Source organism: Notothenia rossii, assembly GCF_949606895.1.
Source record: "Notothenia rossii genome assembly, chromosome: 4".
NCBI lineage: Eukaryota > Metazoa > Chordata > Actinopteri > Perciformes > Nototheniidae > Notothenia > Notothenia rossii.
In genome coordinates, this window is record NC_136902.1 from 818,368 (window position 1) to 843,367 (window position 25,000).

At 46.5% G+C, this 25,000-nt stretch overlaps 1 protein-coding gene across 1 annotated transcript in view; it reads left to right on the top strand.

Moving 5' to 3' along the window:
• The window catches only part of LOC307037638 (membrane-associated guanylate kinase, WW and PDZ domain-containing protein 3-like), an 89,676-nt gene that overhangs the window by 28,175 nt on the left and 36,501 nt on the right, over nucleotides 1–25,000 (top strand). The window contains 2 exon segments of the mRNA XM_079678686.1: nucleotides 17,524–17,640; nucleotides 20,948–21,067. Of these exon segments, the coding sequence (XP_079534812.1) occupies nucleotides 17,524–17,640; nucleotides 20,948–21,067 (237 nt within the window).

Consider the following 25,000-nt stretch of genomic DNA (forward strand, 5'->3'; position numbering starts at 1 on the left):
AAATGAGTAGATCTCAAGATGACGAACATCCTGACATTTTTGGGAAGGTCGTTTCTCTGGAGCAGAAACAATGAGTGAGAGGCTGTGATTTAACGGCAGGCCTTTGTGTCCTGATTACACTCAGCTCTCTGATGCTTTGTGACACAGCCAATCTGAATACACTTGACCTTGAGACACACACACACACACACACACACACACACACACACACACACACACACACACTCTCTCTCCAGCGTTCTCCTGACAGCGTTTCGTTCTGTCGGCGAGGAGAAGTGTGTTTCAGTCTGCAGCAAAATAAACGCTGCCATGAGGAGAGCTCTGAGAGCAGGACGGCATGTCGCATGTCTCATGTCTCATGTCTCTTGTCTCTTGTCTCTATAATCACTTCTGAAGTTGAATATAGATTACAAACAGAGCAGGAGGAAGACGGATCCCTCTTCAGCTCTGATTCTGTTTTACTAAAACATCCAGACAGAGACAGGAGGGGGGGGGGGGGGGGGGCGGTGAAAACCTCGTAAAGCCCTGGTCTGTCCTCAGGAAGCCTCCCTTCTCTCAGAGAGGTATCAGACTTTGTTATCATGACCCCGTCTCTCTGTTTGTTCTCAGCTGAACGGAGGATGTGAGTCAAACCTCCCTCTTGTGGTGCATGCTGGGAACAATGAGGACCAGGTCTGGGTCTCTCGCTGTGTTCAAAGATCAGATTGCTAATACATCTGAGCGCCTTGTTACAGGAAGTGCTAATAAACAGGGACGAGTGTCAATGACCCGCCTCCTCGTCTCATTGGCTGTTTCCTCCTGCCTAGCGCTGTGCAATTCTTTAAAAAGCACTAATGTGATTTGATCTGTACCAAATGAAGCTTTTCGTGCGAATCCAATTTTGCACGAGTCCTTTTTGCAAGTTTGATCAAACGTATATGAATTATGCAGCTCCAGCTCTGCCAGCGTGCATTTCCACCGCAGAAAATGTGTCTAGTAGCAGAGTTATAGAAGAACTCCCTTTCAGAACGCATGGGACTAGTATTACATATCCTAAATAGGTAAAAGAGAACCCAAAAGAGTAAATCAAACGGACTTCTGTTGGCTCTCTTGGTGACACATTGAAACACAATCATAAATATCGTGATCAGCAAAGATAAGCGTACAATAACGCCCAATAAGTATGATCAAATGTATGCGATTAAGGTCATGTACATGCATCATATCATATGTTACATACAAATAATGATAGAGGACGTTTCAATTGGTCGTACGATAAGTAGAAAAAAGGTTAAAGTTATTCAGATCCTGTCCATACATCGTGCAAACAGTCAATAAGCTTTTGACCAAGCTCGTCCACCAAGCTCGTCCACCAGGCTCGTCCACCAAGCTCGTCCACCAGGCTCGTCCACCAAGCTCGTCCACCAAGCTCGTCCACCAAGCTCGTCCACCAGGCTCATCCACCAAGCTCGTCCACCAAGCTCGTCCACCAAGCTCGTCCACCAGGCTCATCAACCAAGCTCGTCCACCAGGCTCGTCCACCAAGCTCGTCCACCAAGCTCGTCCACCAAGCTCGTCCACCAGGCTCATCCACCAAGCTCGTCCACCAAGCTCATCCACCAAGCTCATCCACCAAGCTCATCCACCAGGCTCATCCACCAGGCTCATCCACCAAGCTCATCCACCAGGCTCGTCCAACAGGCTCGTCCACCAAGCTCGTCCACCAGGCTCATCCACCAGGCTCGTCCACCAAGCTCATCCACCAGGCTCTTGCACAAAGCTCATCCACCAGGCTCGTCCACCAGGCTCGTCCACCAAGCTCGTCCACCAAGCTCGTCCACCAAGCTCATCCACCAGGCTCGTCCACCAGGCTCATCCACCAAGCTCGTCCACCAAGCTCGTCCACCAGGCTCGTCCACCAAGCTCGTCCACCAAGCTCGTCCACCAGGCTCGTCCACCAGGCTCGTCCACCAAGCTCGTCCACCAAGCTCGTCCACCAAGCTCGTCCACCAGGCTCGTCCACCAAGCTCGTCCAACAAGCTCGTCCACCAAGCTCATCCACCAGGCTCATCCACCAGGCTCATCCACCAAGCTCATCCACCAGGCTCGTCCAACAGGCTCGTCCACCAAGCTCGTCCACCAGGCTCATCCACCAGGCTCGTCCACCAAGCTCATCCAACAGGCTCGTCCACCAAGCTCGTCCACCAGGCTCGTCCACCAAGCTCGTCCACCAGGCTCATCCACCAGGCTCGTCCACCAGGCTCGTGCACAAAGCTCATCCACCAGGCTCGTCCACCAGGCTCATCCACCAAGCTCGTCCACCAGGCTCGTGCACAAAGCTCATCCACCAGGCTCGTCCACCAGGCTCGTCCACCAAGCTCGTCCACCAAGCTCATCCACCAGGCTCGTCCACCAGGCTCATCCACCAAGCTCGTCCACCAAGCTCGTCCACCAAGCTCGTCCACCAAGCTCGTCCACCAAGCTCATCCACCAGGCTCGTCCACCAGGCTCATCCACCAAGCTCGTCCACCAAGCTCGTCCACCAGGCTCATCCACAATTTCAATCAGATCAACTATTTATACAGAGTACACACACTGAAACAGAGAAGTCTAAAAACAGAATGTTACTCACACAATTCTAGAAGTCACCAGTTGTTCTCCTGTCAAAATCGAGTTGCACACTGCATATTTGCATTCGTCTGTAATCACTGCTGTGTTTCAGTAAACCTCAGATGTGGATGTTATTGAGTGTGTGTGTGGACTTTAGTGTGAGTGTGTGTGGACGTTAGTGTGAGTGTGTGTGGACGTTAGTGTGAGTGTGTGTGGACGTTAGTGTGAGTGTGTGTGGACGTTAGTGTGAGTGTGTGTGGACGTTAGTGTGAGTGTGTGTGGACGTTAGTGGGAGTGTGTGTGGACGTTAGTGGGAGTGTGGACGTTAGTGAGAGTGTGTGTGGACTTTAGTGTGAATGTGTGTGGACGTTAGTGTGAGTGTGTGTGGACGTTAGTGGGAGTGTGGACGTTAGTGAGAGTGTGTGTGGACTTTAGTGAGAGTGTGTGTGGACGTTAGTGGGAGTGTGTGTGTGTGTGTGTGGACGTTAGTGAGAGTGTGTGTGGACTTTAGTGAGAGTGTCTGTGGACGTTAGTGAGAGTGTGTGGACGTTAGTGAGAGTGTGTGGACGTTAGTGAGAGTGTGTGGACGTTAGTGAGAGTGTGTGTGGACGTTAGTGAGAGTGTGTGTGGACTTTAGTGAGAGTGTGTGTGGACTTTAGTGAGAGTGTGTGTGGACGTTAGTGAGAGTGTGTGTGTGTGTGTGTGGACGTTAGTGAGAGTGTGTGGACGTTAGTGAGAGTGTGTGTGGACGTTAGTGAGAGTGTGTGGACGTTAGTGAGAGTGTGTGTGGACGTTAGTGAGAGTGTGTGTGGACGTTAGTGAGAGTGTGTGTGGACTTTAGTGAGAGTGTGTGTGGACTTTAGTGAGAGTGTGTGTGGACGTTAGTGAGAGTGTGTGTGTGTGTGTGTGGACGTTAGTGAGAGTGTGTGTGGACGTTAGTGAGAGTGTGTGGACGTTAGTGAGAGTGTGTGTGGACGTTAGTGAGAGTGTGTGTGGACGTTAGTGAGAGTGTGTGGACGTTAGTGAGAGTGTGTGTGGACGTTAGTGAGAGTGTGTGTGGACTCTAGTGAGAGTATGTGTGAGCATGTTCAGCGACTCTCCCCAGACTGTCTCCCCAGGAGGAGGAGGAGGAGGAGACGAGAGGACAGACGTGCCTCTCTCTCTCTCTGAAGGACGTAGACTCTGAAGCTCAGACACATTCAGTCTGAGCTTCAGGTCATTTTCTTTATTCTTAGAATATAATATATCTGTCGTGTCCTTGGAAACTCTCACTGCAGGGAAACATAGACACAATACATGTGTGGTGAAAGCAGAGCGAGGACAGTGCTACGAGATCACCTTCAATGTCAATGTGCATCTTTACACCTACAGTCTAAAGCGTTAATAGCCTCTCAAACTGCAGACCCTCTCAAACTGCAGAGCCTCTCAAACTGCAGACCCTTTCAAACTGCAGACCCTCTCAAACTGCAGACCCTCTCAAACTGCAGACCCTCAGACCCTCAGGTCTTTAGCAGCTCTAGCCTCGTCCGAGATGTGCACTCGTTCCTCCGCCCCTCAGATTCGGCCTCATCCACTTCCTTAGTCTCACGGAGTGTCTCCCGACAGCAGCCTCTTGATTCCTGCAGTGTTGTCCGTAGGTCTGCCTCATCGTTAGCTTCCCATAGCGCTAGCCCTTCAGGATCACAGTGGCTGCCGTTAGCCGTTAGCCTGTTCTGTAAGTGGAGAAGAAGAGGAAGCCTTGTCTTTCGTTTGTCCAGCAGGTTTCTCCGGTCCCCCTCAGTCATTACGTTAAGGCGTGGTTGTCCTGTCTTTAGGGCTACCTCAGACAGAAGGCGTTTGACTCTCGGGGTCGAGGAGCTCCCACGTCACGCTGCCTGCCTCGTGTGTTCTCGTGTGTGCAGGAGCAGAAGATGTCTGCGCCTTCAGGTCGTTCTGCTGTCACTTCATTTTGAGTTCAGAGTCTCTCAAACTGCAGGTCTAAAGAGTCTCTCAAACTGCAGGTCTAAAGAGTCTCTCAAACTGCAGGTCTAAAGAGTCTCTGAAAGTGCAGGTCTAAAGAGTCTCTCAAACTGCAGGTCTAACGAGTCTCTCAAACTGCAGGTCTAAAGACCCTCTCAAACTGCAGGTCTAAAGAGTCTCTCAAACTGCAGGTCTAAAGAGTCTCTCAAACTGCAGGTCTAACGAGTCTCTCAAACTGCAGGTCTAACGAGTCTCTCAAACTGCAGGTCTAAAGAGTCTCTCAAACTGCAGGTCTAAAGACCCTCTCAAACTGCAGGTCTAAAGAGTCTCTCAAACTGCAGGTCTAAAGAAGGAAAGAAGCGTCAGAGGAGAGGAGGCATGGGGTTTCTGGGTTTGGATGAAACCCTTGATTTGCAGGACTCCTGAGAGCTGGTTGAGCTCAGGATGAGTCGCCGAGACCCTTAGAGCCACAGAGACCCTTAGAGCTGGACTCATGGAGCCTCTGAGACCCTTAGAGCCTCTGAGACCCTTAGAGCCACTGAGACCCTCAGAGCTGGACTCATGGAGCCACAGAGACCCTTAGAGCTGGACTCATGGAGCCTCTGAGACCCTTAGAGCTGGACTCATGGAGCCACTGAGACCCTTAGAGCCACTGAGACCCTTAGAGCTGGACTCATGGAGTCACTGAGAAACTTAGAGCTGGACTCATGGAGCCACAGAGACCCTTAGAGCTGGACTCATGGAGCCTCTGAGACCCTTAGAGCTGGACTCATGGAGCCTCTGAGACCCTTAGAGCTGGACTCATGGAGTCACTGAGAACCTTAGAGCTGGACTCATGGAGCCTCTGAGACCCTTTGGAGGATTCCCCAACACGTTCACCTTCTCATACGAGTCCCTGAAGGTTAGCACCTCTCGTCCAAAGGGAGGCCTCTCGTCCAAAGGGTGGCCTCTCGTCCAAAGGGAAGCCTCTCGTCCAAAGGGAAGCCTCTCGTCCAATGGGAAGCCTCTCGTCCAAAGGGAGGCCTCTCGTCCAATGGGAGGCCTCTCGTCCAAAGGGAGGCCTCTCGTCCAATGGGAAGCCTCTCGTCCAAAGGGAAGCCTCTCGTCCAATGGGAGGCCTCTCGTCCAAAGGGAGGCCTCTCGTCCAATGGGAAGCCTCTCGTCCAATGGGAGGCCTCTCGTCCAAAGGGAAGCCTCTCTTCCAATGGGAGGCCTCTCGTCCAAAGGGAGGCCTCTCGTCCAATGGGAAGCCTCCTTCCTCTGAACGCTGATCCAGCGTTTGGGGAAACCAGATGAAGTGAATCCTCCATCCATCTTTGTCTCTGCACACCCCTCTCTGTGTGAGGGACGTGCTGCCATCACCTGGGTGTGTGTGTGTGTGTGTGTGTGTGTGTGTGTGTGTGTGTGTGTGTGTGTGTGTGTGTGTGTGTGTGTGTGTGTGTGTGTGTGTGTGTGTGTGTGTGTGTGTGTGTGTGTGTGTGTGTGTGTGTGTGTGTGTGTGTGTGTGTGTGTGTGTGTGTGTGTGTGTGTGTGTGTGTGTGTGTGTGTGTGTGTGTGTGTGTGTGGCAGAAGCAGGAGAATGTGTGTGTGTGTGTAGTACCTCCAAATGAACTTCCTCACATTCCTGCCCTGGTTCCCATATTCATTTGTGGGGGGGGGGGGGGGTTGCCCTGGATGTGTTCACACAGAGACTAAAGCCCCGGACACACCAGGCCGGTTTTGGCCGTCGATGGATGTCAGGCCGACGATGAGCGTCGTGTCGCCCTGCTCAGATTGGTGTGTCCCGCCCCGTCGCGTCTTATCGGCCGTTCCGACACCTTTTCGTCCGGAAACTCCGGAACACGCTATCTGTTTCTATCACGCAGTATGTTCTTCTTCCCTGGTTATCACGCAGTCTGTTCTTCTTCTCTGGTTATCACGCAGTCTGTTCTTCTTCTCTGGTTATCACACAGTCTGTTCTTCTTCTCTGGTTATCACACAGTCTGTTCTTCTTCTCTGGTTATCACACAGTCTGTTCTTCTTCTCTGGTTATCACACAGTCTGTTCTTCTTCTCTCTGGTTATCACACAGTCTGTTCTTCTTCTCTGGTTATCACCCAGTCTGTTCTTCTTCTCTGGTTATCACACAGTCTGTTCTTCTCTGGTTATCACACAGTCTGTTCTTCTTCTCTGGTTATCACCCAGTCTGTTCTTCTTCTCTGGTTATCACCCAGTCTGTTCTTCTTCTCTGGTTATCACACAGTCTGTTCTTCTTCTCTGGTTATCACCCAGTCTGTTCTTCTTCTCTGGTTATCACACAGTCTGTTCTTCTTCTCTGGTTATCACCCAGTCTGTTCTTCTTCTCTGGTTATCACCCAGTCTGTTCTTCTTCTCTGGTTATCACGCAGTCTGTTCTTCTTCTCTGGTTATCACACAGTCTGTTATTCTTCTCTGGTTATCACACAGTCTGTTCTTCTTCTCTGGTTATCACGCAGTCTGTTCTTCTTCTCTCTGTTATCACACAGTCTGTTCTTCTTCTCTGGTTATCACGCAGTCTGTTCTTCTTCTCTCGGTTATCACGCAGTCTGTTCTTCTTCTCTGGTTATCACCCAGTCTGTTCTTCTTCTCTGGTTATCACGCAGTATGTTCTTCTTCTCTGGTTATCACACAGTCTGTTCTTCTTCTCTGGTTATCACGCAGTATGTTCTTCTTCTCTGGTTATCACGCAGTCTGTTCTTCTTCTCTGGTTATTACGCAGTATGTTCTTCTTCTCTGGTTATCACACAGTCTGTTCTTCTTCTCTGGTTATCACGCAGTATGTTCTTCTTCTCTGGTTATCACCCAGTCTGTTCTTCTTCTCTGGTTATCACACAGTCTGTTCTTCTTCTCTGGTTATCACACAGTCTGTTCTTCTTCTCTGGTTATCACGCAGTATGTTCTTCTTCTCTGGTTATCATGCAGTCTGTTCTTCTTCTCTGGTTATTACGCAGTATGTTCTTCTTCTCTGGTTATCACACAGTCTGTTCTTCTTCTCTCTGTTATCACGCAGTCTGTTCTTCTTCTCTGGTTATCACACAGTCTGTTCTTCTTCTCTCGGTTATCACGCAGTCTGTTCTTCTTCTCTGGTTATCACGCAGTCTGTTCTTCTCTGGTTATCACGCAGTCTGTTCTTCTTCTCTGGTTATCACGCAGTCTGTTCTTCTTCTCTGGTTATCACGCAGTCTGTTCTTCTTCTCTGGTTATCACGCAGTCTGTTCTTCTTCTCTGGTTATCACGCAGTCTGTTCTTCTTCTTTGGTTATCACGCAGTCTGTTCTTCTTCTCTGGTTATCACACAGTCTGTTCTTCTTCTCACTGTTATCACGCAGTCTGTTCTTCTTCTCTGGTTATCACACAGTCTGTTCTTCTTCTCTGGTTATCACCCAGTCTGTTCTTCTTCTCTGGTTATCACGCAGTCTGTTCTTCTTCTCTCGGTTATCACGCAGTCTGTTCTTCTTCTCTGGTTATGACGCAGTCTGTCTTCAGGTTGTTGCCTCTTTTGAATGACGAATACACACTACCGCCGCCTGCTGGTGAGGAGAGGTATTGCCAGATCGTACGTGCTTCTTGACCGTCGGCTGAAGTCTTTGCGGTGTGTTCCAGTGACACATGGCCAAGAGGCAGAGACGTGAGGCGACGCAGCAGTCGGGTCCGTCTGAGTCAGTTCTTTGGGGTCAGCTTGGTGTGTCCCTACCTTTAGAAACGATCAGCTGGTTTCATGAGGACCAATCGAGGCGGATCGTTGTTAGCGTTTGGTTTCTGCAGCTTTCAGTAAACGCTGCTCATGTTTCCTCAAGCTGTTGAGTGTTCTCTAAATGCTGAACATCATCAGCTTATCAGAGGCACTGGGGGAGAGAGGGAGGAGTAGAGAGAGGGAGATAGAGGTGGTCTTCATGGCTGATGGAGTTGGGTTTCCTGCAGCAGAGGAAGCCAGTGTGAGCAGACTTCAGTTGAGATAGCATTGAGTGAATTGGAATGAGAGAAGGCGGACGGGGACAGTGATTGATTTCTTCATGTAGCATTTTCCATCCCAAAGCTTGCGTAATGAATCTCCTGAGCTCTGCGGAAGCTAATTGACTTCACAGCGACAATTACAGCTCTGAGTTAACGAGAGATACTCTACGCCTCTCCTATTCATGCAAAAGTGTTTTAGGAGAGTAGCTTCTATTATTCATCCACACATTCGGATCTAGATTGGAGTAGAAGCTGAATGAGTTTGACTGTTCGGACTGAGGTCGCATTTTTGGGAGCATTTCCCAATTAAGAAGAAGTTTGGAGGACAATTCAGAGACACTAAAGCTCCTGGTGACCCGACTCCAGGAACTGGGCATAAAAGATGAGGCTCGCAGAGAGGAAGGGTCGTGAGGTTCTTTGATAAGGGCCAGGGGTTAGAGCAGGGGAGTCAAACTCAATTTCATCTCGGCCCACATCAGCATTATGGTTGCTCTCAAAGGGCCGGTTGTAACTTTAAGACTATATAAAAATACATATATAAATATGTAATATATATAAAATAATGTATCATATTACATGATTGGGTAATGGGTAATAACTTCATAATTAACTACGTCTGAAAGCAGAAGTCTTGGGTAAATCATTGTGAATCTCTTCAGTGAGAATGTCACAAAATGATTTAAAAAACAAAGTCAAATTCTAACAAATTTGAGATGCATTGTGGGACATGTAGTTTATGGGCAACCTGCTTCTGTAGTATTACATTGTATTCTCGATTTCAAATGTGTGCTCTAAAAAGATATTTATAAACAGGGGTGCACATCACTGGTGCGCAGGTATGCATGCGCGGCAAAAATCTGAATTGTGCAACGTCACTTGTGTCACTACGCGCCTTTGCGTACCTCAAAACAAAACACAAATTTCGTCTACACGTGTTTCTTGTCTACACTCAATGGAGTAAACTACGAGACATGTACAAAAAAAAAAGAAGACATTTGGCGTTTTCCCTCCCTGGCCGAGCCGCGCAGGACATAACCGACGGACCTGTGAAGCTTTACAGGAGGCAGAGGCTCAGATCACTGGACGACAGAGATGTTCGCCGTGTGCACAGACAGGGTTAACGTCAGGACTCCCCTGAGCACATCCTGTGCCCCGCGCTGGAGCACTGTGCAACATCAGCTGATCACAACGTGCACGCTCTGTGGTCAAGCTGCTGCAGTTTGATTTACAACAAAGTGGAGTGAAACACACAGCTGCAGACTCACTCAGGGTGTTCTGGAAGAGTTTGAAATCAGACAGAGGTGGAAGAAGCACTCAGATCTTGTACTTGAGTAAAAGTAGAAGTACTCAGATCTTGTACTTGAGTCAAAGTAGAAGTACTCAGATCTTGTTCTTGAGTAAAAGTAGAAGTACTCAGGTCTTGTACTTGAGTAAAAGTAGAAGTACTCAGATCTTGTACTTGAGTAAAGTAGAAGTACCAGAGTGTAGGAATACTCTGTTACAGTAAAAGTCCTGCATTCAAAATGCTCCTCAAGTGTGATTGAAAATGATTGATCATGAAAGTGTTCTCAAAGCTGGTAAAGGTGCAGCTAGTTTTACAAATTAGATCAAAGTCAAGTAAAGTACAAATATCTCAAAATAGTACCTAAGGAGTACTTGAAGAAGTGTACTTGGTAACTTCCCTCATCTGGAACCAGGTATGACTTCAAGTCATGTGATCATTTCTTAGTATTTGATCCTTCAACTTGGCTAGAGGAAATGCGGAATTCACAGTTTGGGCTACAAGTTTTGGAGAAAGCAAATTGGAGGCTTAAAAAGAGACAGGGAGGATCATCTTCATCATCTTCATCATCTAGCATGCAAGAAGTGTGAATAGAGGACAGTGAAGGAGACTCTGAGGAGACCACGCTTCGTGTGGGGTGAGTACCGAACGCTGTGTCCTGGTACTCATCTGATAACTCACTAAAACAGTTATGTCCACCCCTGGTTATAAATGACTATTATCATTATTATAAGCAAGACAATAAATGGCAAAGATATGTAGAAAATAAACGTGTTTAAGATACGTCCATAACAAACGTGACGTGGGAGAAAATAAGTTTCTAGCTAAGCGTAATTGAGAATGCAGTTTAGTTCTGTGGGAACGTCATCTTTAGACAGGGTTGGACTTTTTTTGTATGAATTTATGTTTCATCCAATCCCAGAGCTTGTTGACTTATCACGAGGTTTGTCAAAGCGGACAGGCGTCGTCACAACAATAGCTGGGGATTGTGGGTAGTGTAGTCTCTTTGGCGCTCCACATTTCAGAGAAAACAAGTTGTTTCTCCGAATCGAAGGGAAAAACCCAAAAGCATTGCACAGAGTTTAAACCTATCAATGATGTAATTTAACAAAAGTAATCTGGTGGTTTTTAGTTGAGTAGTGCAGAGATCACTGTCAGATCAATGCACAGTAAGGGGAATACTTACTTCCTGGTGTACAATCTGTTATCCAATGGGAATGGACGCTCACATTGCCTTTAAGGGCAGCCGACACAAACGAATGCCGTGCTTCCATGAGCGTCAAATCCCGCCGCAGATGGGAATACATTGCAATCAGTAGAAAGCTATTTGCCTCCCTTTATGAAGCTGAAGGAGCCTCGGAGCGTCACAACTGCACGCCTCGGGACCCTGACCAAGCGTCGCTCCTGGACGATCAGGGAGTGAGAGTGTGTTGTTAATACTCAAGCTTTACTAACATTTGTAATGAGAGACTTTTACTTTTGTTACTTAGTTTTCCTAGCAGGTGGGAAAGGGTTCTCACACACACACACACACACACACACACACACACACACACACACACACACACACACACACACATCACCATCTATCCCCTGTATGAGAGAGCGTCTAATGGCCACATGACGGCACAAAGGCTCCATTGTTTTCTGCAGCCTCTCGATCTGGAAATATGATGCAGACTGACAAGCGTGTGAGTGAGTGAGTGAGAGAGAGAGAGAGAGAGAGAGTGAGAGTGAGTGAGTGTGTGTGTTTGAGAGAGTGTGAGTGTGATCCTGCGCTAACAATGATCCGCCTCTATTGTTCTTCATGAAACCAGCTGATCTTTGATAAGTCTCTGTGTGAAGACATCCAGGGCAACCCCCCCCCCCCCTCCAATTAATATGGGAACCAGTGAAGTCATGTGATGAAGTTCATTTACTCCTCGTGTGTACAATTTGGAGGTACTTGAGTATTTGTATTTGTTGCTACCTCGTGAAAACATGAATGCATCAACAACCATAATGCAGGCCCTTCATGATTCTGCACTGTGTGTGTGTGTGTGTGTGTGTGTGTGTGTGTGTGTGTGTGTGTGTGTGTGTGTGTGTGTGTGTGTGTGTGTGTGTGTGTGTGTGTGTGTGTGTGTGTGTGTGTGTGTGTGTGTGTGTGTGTGTGTGTGTCCTCAGGATTGTGGTGTTGTTGTACAGAGTGAAACATGCTTTTGTTTCCTCGACCTAAATTCCTCACATTCATTGTGCAGTGAGAAGTCTAGTTACATAATAGAAACCCTCCCCCCCCCTCAACTAACACTGCAGTTAATAGACTGTTTCAACCCAAGAAAAGCAACACACACACACACACACACACACACACACACCGATATTGTAATTTTCTGATATGAACTGTAGCATATCGCTCCGGAAGACGGTCGTACACTTGATGATTTCTAATTTATTGAAAGCTCCAAAAACCAACGTGAGAGCTACACGAAGACTCAAAACAACAATTACATTTAAGCTTCATCCATATGAGCATTACTTTAGAAGACCATTCAACAAGTGAACTTCAAATAGTTAGCAAAGTTATAATGCAGTATATAAACGAGTTAAGACACAAAGCACATGTTTACAGCTAACGCTGACCTTGAGCCTCTTGCTAACACTTAAAGGTGAACTTTATCTTTTGATATCGCCGTATTTAAATGTTGATATCCACGTTAATATCTGTACTTTATCTCCGTTCTTTTTCTCCGTCTTTGCTTTGGGAACAGTAACTAAATAAATGTCTATACAAAACAAGAAGTTAAGACATGTGTACGATTGCAATGAAAGTAGCAAAAACATCTCCCTTCAGGTTCAAAGAACTCACATTGTATTCACATAAGCTATTCATATTGCAAATACATGTTTTAACCAGGAAGAGAAGACGGACATGGATATGAGCCATGTGATCTGCAATATCGCAATATATCGCATCGTGGCCAAAGTATCGTGATAGTGTTGTATCGTGGCTAAAGTATCGTGATGGTATTGTATCGTGGCTAAAGTATCGTGATAGTGTTGTATTGTGGCTAAAGTATCGTGATAGTGTTGTATCGTGGCTAAAGTATCGTGATAGTGTTGTATTGTGGCTTAAGTATCGTGATGGTATTGTATCGTGGCTAAAGTATCGTGATAGTGTTGTATCGTGGCTAAAGTATCGTGATAGTGTTGTATTGTGGCTAAAGTATCGTGATGGTATTGTATCGTGGCTAAAGTATCGTGATGGTATTGTATCGTTGCTAAAGTATCGTGATGGTATTGTATCATGGCTAAAGTATCGTGATGGTATTGTATCGTGGCTTAAGTATTGTGATGGTATTGCATCGTGGCTAAAGTATCGTGATGGTATTGTATCGTGGCTTAAGTATCGTGATGGTATTGTATCGTGGCTAAAGTATCGTGATAGTGTTGTATCGTGGCTAAAGTATTGTGATGGTATTGTATCGTGGCTAAAGTATCGTGATGGTATTGTATCGTGGCTAAAGTATCGTGATGGTATTGTATCGTGGCTAAAGTATCTTGATAGTGTTGTATCGTGGCTAAAGTATCGTGATGGTATTGTATCGTGGCTAAAGTATCATGATGGTATTGTATCGTGGCTAAAGTATCGTGATGGTATTGTATCGTGGCTAAAGTATCGTGATAGTGTTGTATCGTGGCTAAAGTATCGTGATGGTATTGTATCGTGGTTAAAGTATTGTGATAGTGTTGTATCGTGGCTAAAGTATCGTGATGGTATTGTATTGTGGCTAAAGTATCGTGATGGTATTGTATCATGGCTAAAGTATCGTGATAGTGTTGTATTGTGGCTAAAGTATCGTGATAGTGTTGTATCGTGGCTAAAGTATCGTGATAGTGTTGTATTGTGGCTTAAGTATCGTGATGGTATTGTATCGTGGCTAAAGTATCGTGATAGTGTTGTATTGTGGCTAAAGTATCGTGATAGTGTTGTATCGTGGCTAAAGTATCGTGATAGTGTTGTATTGTGGCTAAAGTATCATGATGGTATTGTATCATGGCTAAAGTATCGTGATGGTATTGTATCGTGGCTAAAGTATCGTGATAGTGTTGTATTGTGGCTTAAGTATCGTGATGGTATTGTATCGTGGCTAAAGTATCGTGATGGTATTGTATCGTGGCTAAAGTATCGTGATGGTATTGTATCGTGGCTAAAGTATCGTGATGGTATTGTATCGTGGCTTAAGTATCGTGATGGTATTGTATCGTGGCTAAAGTATCGTGATAGTGTTGTATCGTGGCTAAAGTATCGTGATGGTATTGTATCGTGGCTAAAGTATCGTGATGGTATTGTATCGTGGCTAAAGTATCGTGATGGTATTGTATCGTGGCTAAAGTATCTTGATAGTGTTGTATCGTGGCTAAAGTATCGTGATGGTATTGTATCGTGGCTAAATTATCATGATGGTATTGTATCGTGGCTAAAGTATCGTGATGGTATTGTATCGTGGCCAAAGTATCGTGATAGTGTTGTATCGTGGCTAAAGTATCGTGATAGTGTTGTATCGTGGCTAAAGTATCGTGATGGTATTGTATCGTGGTTAAAGTATCGTGATAGTGTTGTATCGTGGCTAAAGTATCGTGATGGTATTGTATCGTGGTTAAAGTATCGTGATAGTGTTGTATCGTGGCTAAAGTATCGTGATGGTATTGTATCGTGGCTAAAGTATCGTGATGGTATTGTATCGTGGCTAAAGTATTGTGATGGTATTGTATCGTGGCTAAAGTATCATGATAGTATTGTATCGTGGCTAAAGTATCGTGATGGTATTGTATCGTGGCTAAAGTATCGTGATGGTATTGTATCGTGGCTAAAGTATCGTGATAGTGTTGTATCGTGGCTAAAGTATCGTGATAGTGCTGTATCGTGGCTAAAGTATCGTGATAGTGTTGTATCGTGATAGTGTTGTATCGTGATGGTATTGTATCGTGGCTAAAGTATCGTGATGGTATTGTATCGTGGCTAAAGTATCGTGATAGTGTTGTATCGTGGCTAAAGTATCGTGATAGTGTTGTATCGTGGCTAAAGTATCGTGATGGTATTGTATCGCGGCTTAAGTATCGTGATAGTGTTGTATCGTGGCTAAAGTATCGTGATAGTGTTGTATCGTGGCTAAAGTATCGTGATAGTGTTGTATCGTGGCTAAAGTATCGTGATGGTATTGTATCGCGGCTTAAGTATCGTGATAGTGTTGTATCGTGGCTTAAGTATCGTGATAGTGTTGTATCGTGGCTAAAGTATCGTGATAGTGTTGTATCGTGGCTAAAGTATCGTGATGGTATTGTATCGTGGCTAAAGTATCGTGATAGTGTTGTATCGTGGCTAAAGTATCGTGATGGTATCGTATTGTGACTTAAGTATCGCGATAATATCGTATCGTGGGGAGCCTGGTGATTCCCATCCCTAATATTTACGATGCAGTACTTCCTGCTGGAAATGGGAATCATAAAGCCCACCATTCCAAGTTTCAGAGTATAACTAATGGATGCTCCTCACTATGAATCCTCCTTTCAGTTTCCCTGTCAGAGTATTTCTCTCGTTACTGCGCACTGTGATGTTTAATTCACTTTCTCTCGCTGAACGTCTCTGGCTGGAAGCTCTGGTTAATGTTCTCAGTGGTTGAATGGATTTGAACGCATCACGGAAGCCGTTTCATCTCCAGATCAAAGCCAGAGTACAATAGCTTCTGAGAGCAGGATCTCACACAGTGAGCTTAATATTAATGTGAAGATTCGCCCACAGCAGAGACATGTTTTAATAACCTCTGCAGTAGAGAGTTATCCTGCTGACTGACGCTGCTCTCAACATCTTTATTTAACATGTTCTGATGAGCAGGACATCTTCCTGCATGTAGACATTGACAGCACGCTCTATCCTTATAGAGAAATGTATTAGAGACCAGAGAAACAGCAGGATGTAGATGATATGTTCTCCTGCTCCGTGCAGACAGCTCTCTGAACCCTCTCTCTGAGCCTCAGTGCTGACGCTCTGCAGGAAGCAGCTTATTGATTCCTGCAGAGAACCTGGAGTCCCTTCCACTCTGCATGTTGCCTCTCTCAGCAGGAGTCTCTCTGCGCCTCTCATCTCTCACTGAGCGGAGGAAACATCCCCTCCTCCCTCACTGTGGTCCTTTCTGCTGGCGTCGTATTAAGTGTTCATGTTGATTTGAAGCACTGACCACTGTGCACCCCTCAGACTCCGGATCAATGCTGAGATTTAACGCCTATATATTGTATTTCTTTTAGCATCTGATAACACCAACATAGCTGCAGTGAAACAAACATGAACTCACCTTCTTCTTCTTCTTCTTCTTCTTCTTCTTCTTCTTCTTCTTCTTCTTCTTCTTCTTCCTTTTTATTGCCCTGAAAATGGGTTTTCTGATCAACAATCTTTTTATTGTGTTTTGACGTTGACATCGACAGTGAGTGTCATTTAGGAAAGCAACATCTATGCATACATGAGAGAGTGGTCTGTAGTGACTGTATGTTCAAAGAGAACACATGATAACAAACAAACAAACAAACAAACAAACAATAACGACTAAAGTAATCCTACATTCACTGCCAGCCTCAAACACACAAATGATGAGTGAAAATGGGTTTTGCAAATAATATGAAACGTCATTTCTCTTTGTCTGACTGTGCCTTCTTGTACCAGTACACCTGTGTGTCACCAGTAGACCTGTGTGTTACCAGTAGACCTGTGTGTCACCAGTAGACCTGTGTGTTACCAGTAGACCTGTGTGTTACCAGTAGACCTGTGTCACCAGTAGACCTGTGTGTCACCAGTAGACCTGTATGTCACCAGTACACCTGTGTGTCATCAGTAGACCTGTGTGTCACCAGTAGATCTGTGTGTCACCAGTAGACCTGTGTGTCACCAGTAGACCTGTGTGTCACCAATGGACCTGTGTGTCACCAGTAGACCTGTGTGTTACCAGTAGACCTGTGTCACCAGTAGACCTGTGTGTCACCAGTAGACCTGTGTCACCAGTAGACCTGTGTGTCACCAGTAGACCTGTGTGTCACCAGTACACCTGTGTGTCACCAGTAGACCTGTGTGTCACCAGTAGACCTGTGTGTCACCAGTAGACCTGTATGTCACCAGTAGACCTGTGTGTCACCAGTAGACCTGTGTGTCACCAGTAGACCTGTGTCACCAGTAGACCTGTGTGTCACCAGTAGACCTGTGTGTCACCAGTACACCTGTGTGTCACCAGTAGACCTGTGTGTCACCAGTAGACCTGTGTGTCACCAGTAGACCTGTATGTCACCAGTACACCTGTGTGTCACCAGTACACCTGTGTGTCACCAGTACACCTGTGTGTTACCAGTACACCTGTGTGTTACCAGTAGACCTGTGTGTTACCAGTAGACCTGTGTGTCACCAGTACACCTGTGTGTCACCAGTACACCTGTGTGTTACCAGTAGACCTGTGTGTTACCAGTAGACCTGTGTGTTACCAGTAGACCTGTGTGTTACCAGTAGACCTGTGTGTTACCAGTGGACCTGTGTGTCACCAGTAGACCTGTGTGTCACCAGTACACCTGTGTGTTACCAGTAGACCTGTGTGTTACCAGTAGACCTGTGTGTTACCAGTAGACCTGTGTGTTACCAGTAGACCTGTGTGTCACCAGTAGACCTGTTCTCACCAGGTGTGCTCTCTCTCTCTCTCTCTCTCTACAGGTAAAGTTCTGAACTCTGACCTGAGACACTACCTCAGCCTGCAGTTCCAGAAAGGCTCTCTGGACCATAAGCTGCAGCAGGTGATCCGGGACAACCTGTACCTGCGCACCATCCCCTGTGAGTAACTTCTACCTGTAGCTCTACATGTACCTGTGCACCATCCCCTGTGAGCAGCCTCTACCTGTAGCTCTACCTGTAGCTCTACCTGTACCTGTGCACCATCCCCTGTGAGTAACCTCTACCTGTAGCTCTACCTGTACCTGTGTACCATCCCCTGTGAGCAGCCTCTACCTGTAGTAATCTACCTGTAGCTCTACCTGTACCTGTGCACCATCCCCTGTGAGTAGCCTCTACCTGTAGCTCTACCTGTAGCTCTACCTGTACCTGTGCACCATCCCCTGTGAGCAGCCTCTACCTGTAGCTCTACCTGTACCTGTGCACCATCCCCTGTGAGCAGCCTCTACCTGTAGCTCTACCTGTACCTGTGCACCATCCCCTGTGAGCAGCCTCTACCTGTAGCTCTACCTGTACCTGTGCACCATCCCCTGTGAGCAGCCTCTACCTGTAGCTCTACCTGTACCTGTGCACCATCCCCTGTGAGCAGCCTCTACCTGTAGCTCTACCTGTACCTGTGCACCATCCCCTGTGAGTAACTTCTACCTGTAGCTCTACCTGTACCTGTGCACCATCCCCTGTGAGTAACTTCTACCTGTAGCTCTACCTGTACCTGTGCACCATCCCCTGTGAGCAGCCTCTACCTGTAGCTCTACCTGTACCTGTGCACCATCCCCTGTGAGCAGCCTCTACCTGTAGCTCTACCTGTACCTGTGCACCATCCCCTGTGAGTAACTTCTACCTGTAGCTCTACCTGTACCTGTGCACCATCCCCTGTGAGCAGCCTCTACCTGTAGCTCTACCTGTACCTGTGCACCATCCCCTGTGAGCAGCCTCTACCTGTAGCTCTACCTGTACCTGTGCACCATCCCCTGTGAGTAACTTCTACCTGTAGCTCTACCTGTACCTGTGCACCATCCCCTGTGAGCAGCCTCTACCTGTAGCTCTACCTGTACCTGTGCACCATCCCCTGTGAGTAACTTCTACCTGTAGCTCTACCTGTACCTGTGCACCATCCCCTGTGAGCAGCCTCTACCTGTAGCAGTCCACCTGCATCATTAGGTTCACTGCAGTTTGCTGCGTGCACTTCATTTTGAAGGAGACACCCTGCAGGTGAATCGTGTAATAACTGATAGATATCACCTTGAAACTTCCCCCCTTCATCACTGACATGAACACAATCCTTTTGTATACAACAAGTTTACGAAGTGTTATGTTTAAATATGCTAATGAGGTGTTATGAAAGTAATCTGCAGACACCAGCAGACGCGCTTAGTGAGGTTAACTGGAGGAGGACTCTTTGCACTAGTCTGAAAGAAGACGTGTAATGGAAGAGAAATAAACACAAACCCAGTTCATATAGTCTATATTAACCCCGAGTCTAAATGAAACTCGGGGTTAAACTCCAACATGGTGGGTACTGTAATAATCACATCTGAATGAAACCTCTTTGTAACTGAAATGTGATTCACTTCTTCAGTAAATCTGGGACGGACTCAGCGACTCTTTATCTCACACTCATCATTACTGTTTGTAATATATCTTTCCCTGAATGCAACATGTGAGAAAAGAGATCGTTCCTCAGATAGTGAGATGCTGTCTGTGAGGAAACTGTTTCTGAACGAGCTCAGAGATCTACAGCTGCTCTTTGTTTCCACCGGACTTTATGTCCAATTCAAAATCACTAAAACAAACGAGTTCAGACGTTTACATGCAGAAGCTACGGAACACAAGGGACGGGTCAGAACCAGAGAAGCATCACACGGGACCTTTGAGACAACATTAAAAACAGTTTACTGCGGTGATAGCTTTTTATATAAATAAGTATGAGGGACATTTTCAGAAAATCTCAAAATTCCAACTTTTTTCTGAAAATCTTAAAATTCTAACTTTTTTCAGATTATGAAAAAAACCATTTAAATTAAGACAAAATTAAAGACGGTTTATTGCGTTGATAACTATTTATATAAATAAGTAGATTGCAAGATGACAACAGGAATGTTTCCGATCTATCATTTGAAATGCACTTGAGATTGAAGGGAGCAGAAACTGACTGCTGGCACAATAAAGAATACAGAGATCTCCCTCACATTTCCTCCTCTTGGCTCCTTGGCTCTCCTGCGGTTTCCCTGTTTGACAGAGCAATAGATTGCAGAGTAATAGATTGTATCTCTGCAGCAGAACTAGCTCTCTGCAGTCGTGTTGACACAGAATATAAATGAGTTTTGAGGACGTGATCCTTTATGTTTAAATGTAAAGTCCCTGCAGAACTCTGATCACATCTGAGACGAGGCTGAGGCGTGAAATCATCTTCACAACAACATGAGTTCAGAGCCTCCGAGGAGACGCTGCCTGTGAGAGGGGATTCATGCGTTTCACTTTGAAGGAACTATCTAGAGACTTCAGGAGCTCCAGTGTGTTTGAGGAGAGAAACTGAAGTTAAAGAAGACCACAGAAATGGACAGTGGTGCGTTCAGGTGCTGTTCATCACATTCTACTTGATTTAGCATTTCCTTTTTAATGAAGGTGTTTGTGAGCTTTAAGTTAAGATTTATTTAAAAGGATTTTTTTTATAAAATCTCAAAATTCTCACTTTTTCTGAAAATGAAGAAAAAAACATTTATTCAGAAACATTCTAAATTCTCACTTTTATCGAAACATCGAAAAATTCAACTTTTTTGAGAAAATCTTAACATTTTGACTTTTTTCAGAATATATTAAAATTCAAACTTTTTCAGAAAATCTAAAAATTCGAAGTCTTCTGAAAATTCTCAAAATTGTTCTGAAAATCTCAAAATTCATATTTTCTCTTAAAATTCTCACATTTTTCAGAAAATCTCAAAATGCACTTTATTGCCTTGGAAACCTGAGCAGTGTGTGGGATTTTGCAGAACAACAAATATGCAGAAGGTCGACTGTTGACGTACTCATGAAACTGTCCTCTAATGCTTGTTAACGTTAGTCTCATTACATCCTGAAGGAGTGGAAGCAGCTAACAGGTCACACTGAGCAAAACTGAGCAATTAAAACCCTCTTCATCATCATCTACTCTTCCTCTTCCTTTGTGCAGGATTTATTTTCCGTTTCATATTTTAATGATGAATACAAAACGCTGTGGTCCCCGCTCTGTTCAATATTCATGATGTAGACACAGATCCCCCCCAGAGGGCTGTGTTTGGACTGAGTCATATCCCATTGAGCATGTTGGATACACACTAGATTATAATAAATAGCCCCCCTATAGTCAGTGAATGGTACGGTCCACTTGTCTAGTTGTTTCCTCCATGTTAACGGGTGTTTCTGTTGGAAGGTACCACTCGGCAGCCCAGAGAGGGGGAAGTTCCCGGAGTGGACTACAACTTCATCAACGTGGGGGAGTTCAGGGATCTGGAGGAGAGCGGCCTGCTGCTGGAGAGCGGCACGTATGATGGTATGACCCAATAACACACACACTATACAAACACTAACCACGGGGATTTAGACTTTGAGATGTAACGTAGTTCAATGAGAATTAAAAGCTTGTACTCTGCTTCTGTTAGACGTTTATTCAGGAGAAGAGAAGTTCTCGTGAAGCTGATTGTTTCAAGACGACATTAAATAGTGATGCGGGTGTTATCCGTTACAGTTCTTTATCGTATGGACGGTTCGGACGGCCCTAAACGATCATAGCCTTCTTCTTTCGTGTAACGTTAGAGGTCCAACTCGGTGTCGTGTAGCCAATGCCCGCATCTCTGGTCCTAGGTCGAAGAGGCTGGCTTCAGAGGGTGGTCTATATAAGGGGCAGATGGTGATTATATGGTCAGCGGTCTGCTCAGGGTCACCGCACTCGCATGCCGCACTGTCCGCCGAGTCCCACGTCTTCATCGATGTTTTGAAGCGACCGACCCCAGTTCGTAGACGGTTCAGAGTGGTCCACTGCCGGCGCGGTAGGTCGTCTCCTCCAATGGCGCCATCTCCTGGGTCCCAGATGTAACGGTGGATTCGGGAGGACCCGGCTGACTCCCACTCCTGCTTCCAAGCTGCTGCCAACCATGCATCTCTGGAGAGGTCCTCAGAGGTGGAGTTGAGCATCTCTTGTGCTGCTTTGTTGAAGGGGGGGCGGGACTTGAGTCTGCTTGGAGGTGCTGGTGTTATGCAGGATGTGCCATCCTGGCCAGGGCGAGGGTGGCAGCCTCCCGTCGGAGGCCGGCCGGTGCTATTCCCGCGAGGACTGGCAAGAGGGACACAGGGGTAGGCTTCAAGCATCCAGTTATTATTCGGAGGGAGGTATTGATAGCCACGTCGACCTTTCACAGGGTTGCGTTCGTGCTCTAGACGCTACTGACCATGATGTTAGTGCAACATCTACAGCTCCTCGACCACAACCATCAGCAACAAGTGGACATGGAGAACATGAACTACATGTTGCTAAATCCACTGCGGAGAATAACCAGAAGGGCAACCATGCTCGGGGGGGGTCTTCTTCGCTGCTTTTGGTGTATTTTGTTGCGGAAGTACAGCGCCACTTACAGGCCCGGCATATGTACTACAGAATCTCCAGCGGGTCAATGTGGACGGAAGACTTTTTTGATATCGACCTCGGTTAGTTTTCGTCTCCGTGTGGACGGGGCCTGAGTCCGATTGTTTGGCGACCGTATAAATAATTTCACTGCTCCCTGAACAAAGTGACAGGTAATCAGTTCATCAGAAACCATCCAACAGGAAGCAGTCTTATGGATCATTCAGTATAAGATGAACAGAATAAAAGACTATGAGAGAAATAACTGCAGGTAGGTCATGTGGTTTCTACATACATCTGGTTGTTACTCCTGTGCAGCATCAGGTGATCGGGTGATCGGGTGGTGATCAGGTGATCAGGTGATCGGGTGGTCGGGTGGTGATCAGGTGAGGTTAATTAATCATCACCGTGTCTGACAAAGAGATCAAATATAAAAAATCCACAAGATGATTTTCTGCAGAAAGACTTTCACACGTTGCACGTCTGAACTGTGTTAGAGCTTCCTGTGAGGAAGAATAATAGACCTGCCGTGACTCATTCAGCACACACACACACACACACACACACACACACACACACACACACACAACGAACATCTCTACCGCACGCACGCACGCACGCACACACGCGCGCGTGCACGCACACACACGCGCGCGCGCACGCACACACATGAACACACAGACACATGCGCACGCACACAAACACACACACACACACACACACACACACACACACACACACACACAGAGACAAACACACAGACGGCTCAGATTCAGAAGCTCTCAGACATTAATCTTTACTGCTGTTGACCTGGGAATCTGTCACACACACACACACACACACACACACACACACACACACACACACACACACACACACGCACAGTCACAGACACAGTCACACACACACACACACACACACACACACACACACACAGTCACACACACACACACACACACACACACACACACACACACACACAGTCACACACACAGTCACACACACACACACACACACACACACACACACACACACACACACACACACAGTCACACACACAGTCACACACACACACACACACACACACACACACACACACACACACACACACACACACACACACACACACACACACACAGAGAAACACCCCCCCCTGAAGGCAGAGATGTTTACCTCTCAGTGAATGATTTCCCTCAGGTGAGTCACTCATTGACTGCTTCCTCAATAAGCCTTCACTGACCGCTGGAAGAAGGTGTACTTTAATAAGAGGATGTAACTCTTTGCACCAGGAGCTGCACTTAGATGGAGGGATTTGAGCCTCTGCAGACCGTTCACATGCACCTATAGAGCACACTAACATTTGAGCCTCTGCAGACCGTTCACATGCACCTACAGAGCACACTAACATTTGAGCCTCTGCAGACCGTTCACATGCACCTATAGAGCACACTAACATTTGAGCCTCTGCAGACCATTCACATGCACCTATAGAGCACACTAACATTTGAGCCTCTGCAGACCATTCACATGCACCTATAGAGCACACTAACATTTGAGTCTCTGCAGACCGTTCACATGCACCTATAGAGCACACTAACATTTGAGCCTCTGCAGACCGTTCACATGCACCTATAGAGCACACTAACATTTGAGCTTCTGCAGACCGTTCACATGCACCTACAGAGCACACTAACATTTGAGTCTCTGCAGACCGTTCACATGCACCTACAGAGCACACTAACATTTGAGTCTCTGCAGACCGTTCACATGCACCTACAGAGCACACTAACATGTGAGTCTCTGCAGACCGTTCACATGCACCTATAGAGCACACTAACATTTGAGCCTCTGCAGACCGTTCACATGCACCTATAGAGCACACTAACATTTGAGCCTCTGCAGACCGTTCACATGCACCTACAGAGCACACTAACATTTGAGTCTCTGCAGACCGTTCACATGCACCTATAGAGCACACTAACATTTGAGTCTCTGCAGACCGTTCACATGCACCTACAGAGCACACTAACATTTGAGCAGGGAACAGAGGGAGACATGGGACCTTTGTTATACACTAACAATTACCAACAGGCGCTGGGTGTATTGAATGTAATCTGTAACTGAGAGATTAGTATCTTTACCACACACACACACACACACACACACACACACACACACACACACACACACACACACACACACACACACACACACACACACACACTCCATGCTGGGAACAGAATGAACATCAGAGGCACCTGCTCTGAATGCTGAGCATGAGATGATTAAAGCAGGAGCTCTGCTCGCTGCAGTTTTGTTCTAACGCTGGCTCTGACGACAGATCTGAGAAACACTGTGTGTGTGTGTGTGTGTGAGTCTGTCTGTCTGTCTGTCTGTCTGTCTGTCTGTCTGTCTGTCTGTCTGTCTGTCTGTCTGTCTGTCTGTCTGTCTGTCTGTCTGTCTGTCTGTCTGTCTGTCTGTCTGTCTGTCTGTCTGTCTGTCTGTCTGTCTGTCTGTCTGTCTGTCTGTCTGTCTGTCTGTCTGTCTGTCTGTCTGTCTGTCTGTCTGTCTGTCTGTCTGTCTGTCTGTCTGTCTGTCTGTCTGTCTGTCTGTCTGTCTGTCTGTCTGTCTGTCTGTCTGTCTGTCTGTCTGTCTGTCTGTCTGTCTGTCTGTCTGTCTGTCTGTCTGTCTGTCTGTCTGTCTGTCTGTCTGTCTGTCTGTCTGTCTGTCTGTCTGTCTGTCTGTCTGTCTGTCTGTCTGTCTGTCTGTCTGTCTGTCTGTCTGTCTGTCTGTCTGTCTGTCTGTCTGTCTGTCTGTCTGTCTGTCTGTCTGTCTGTCTGTCTGTCTGTCTGTCTGTCTGTCTGT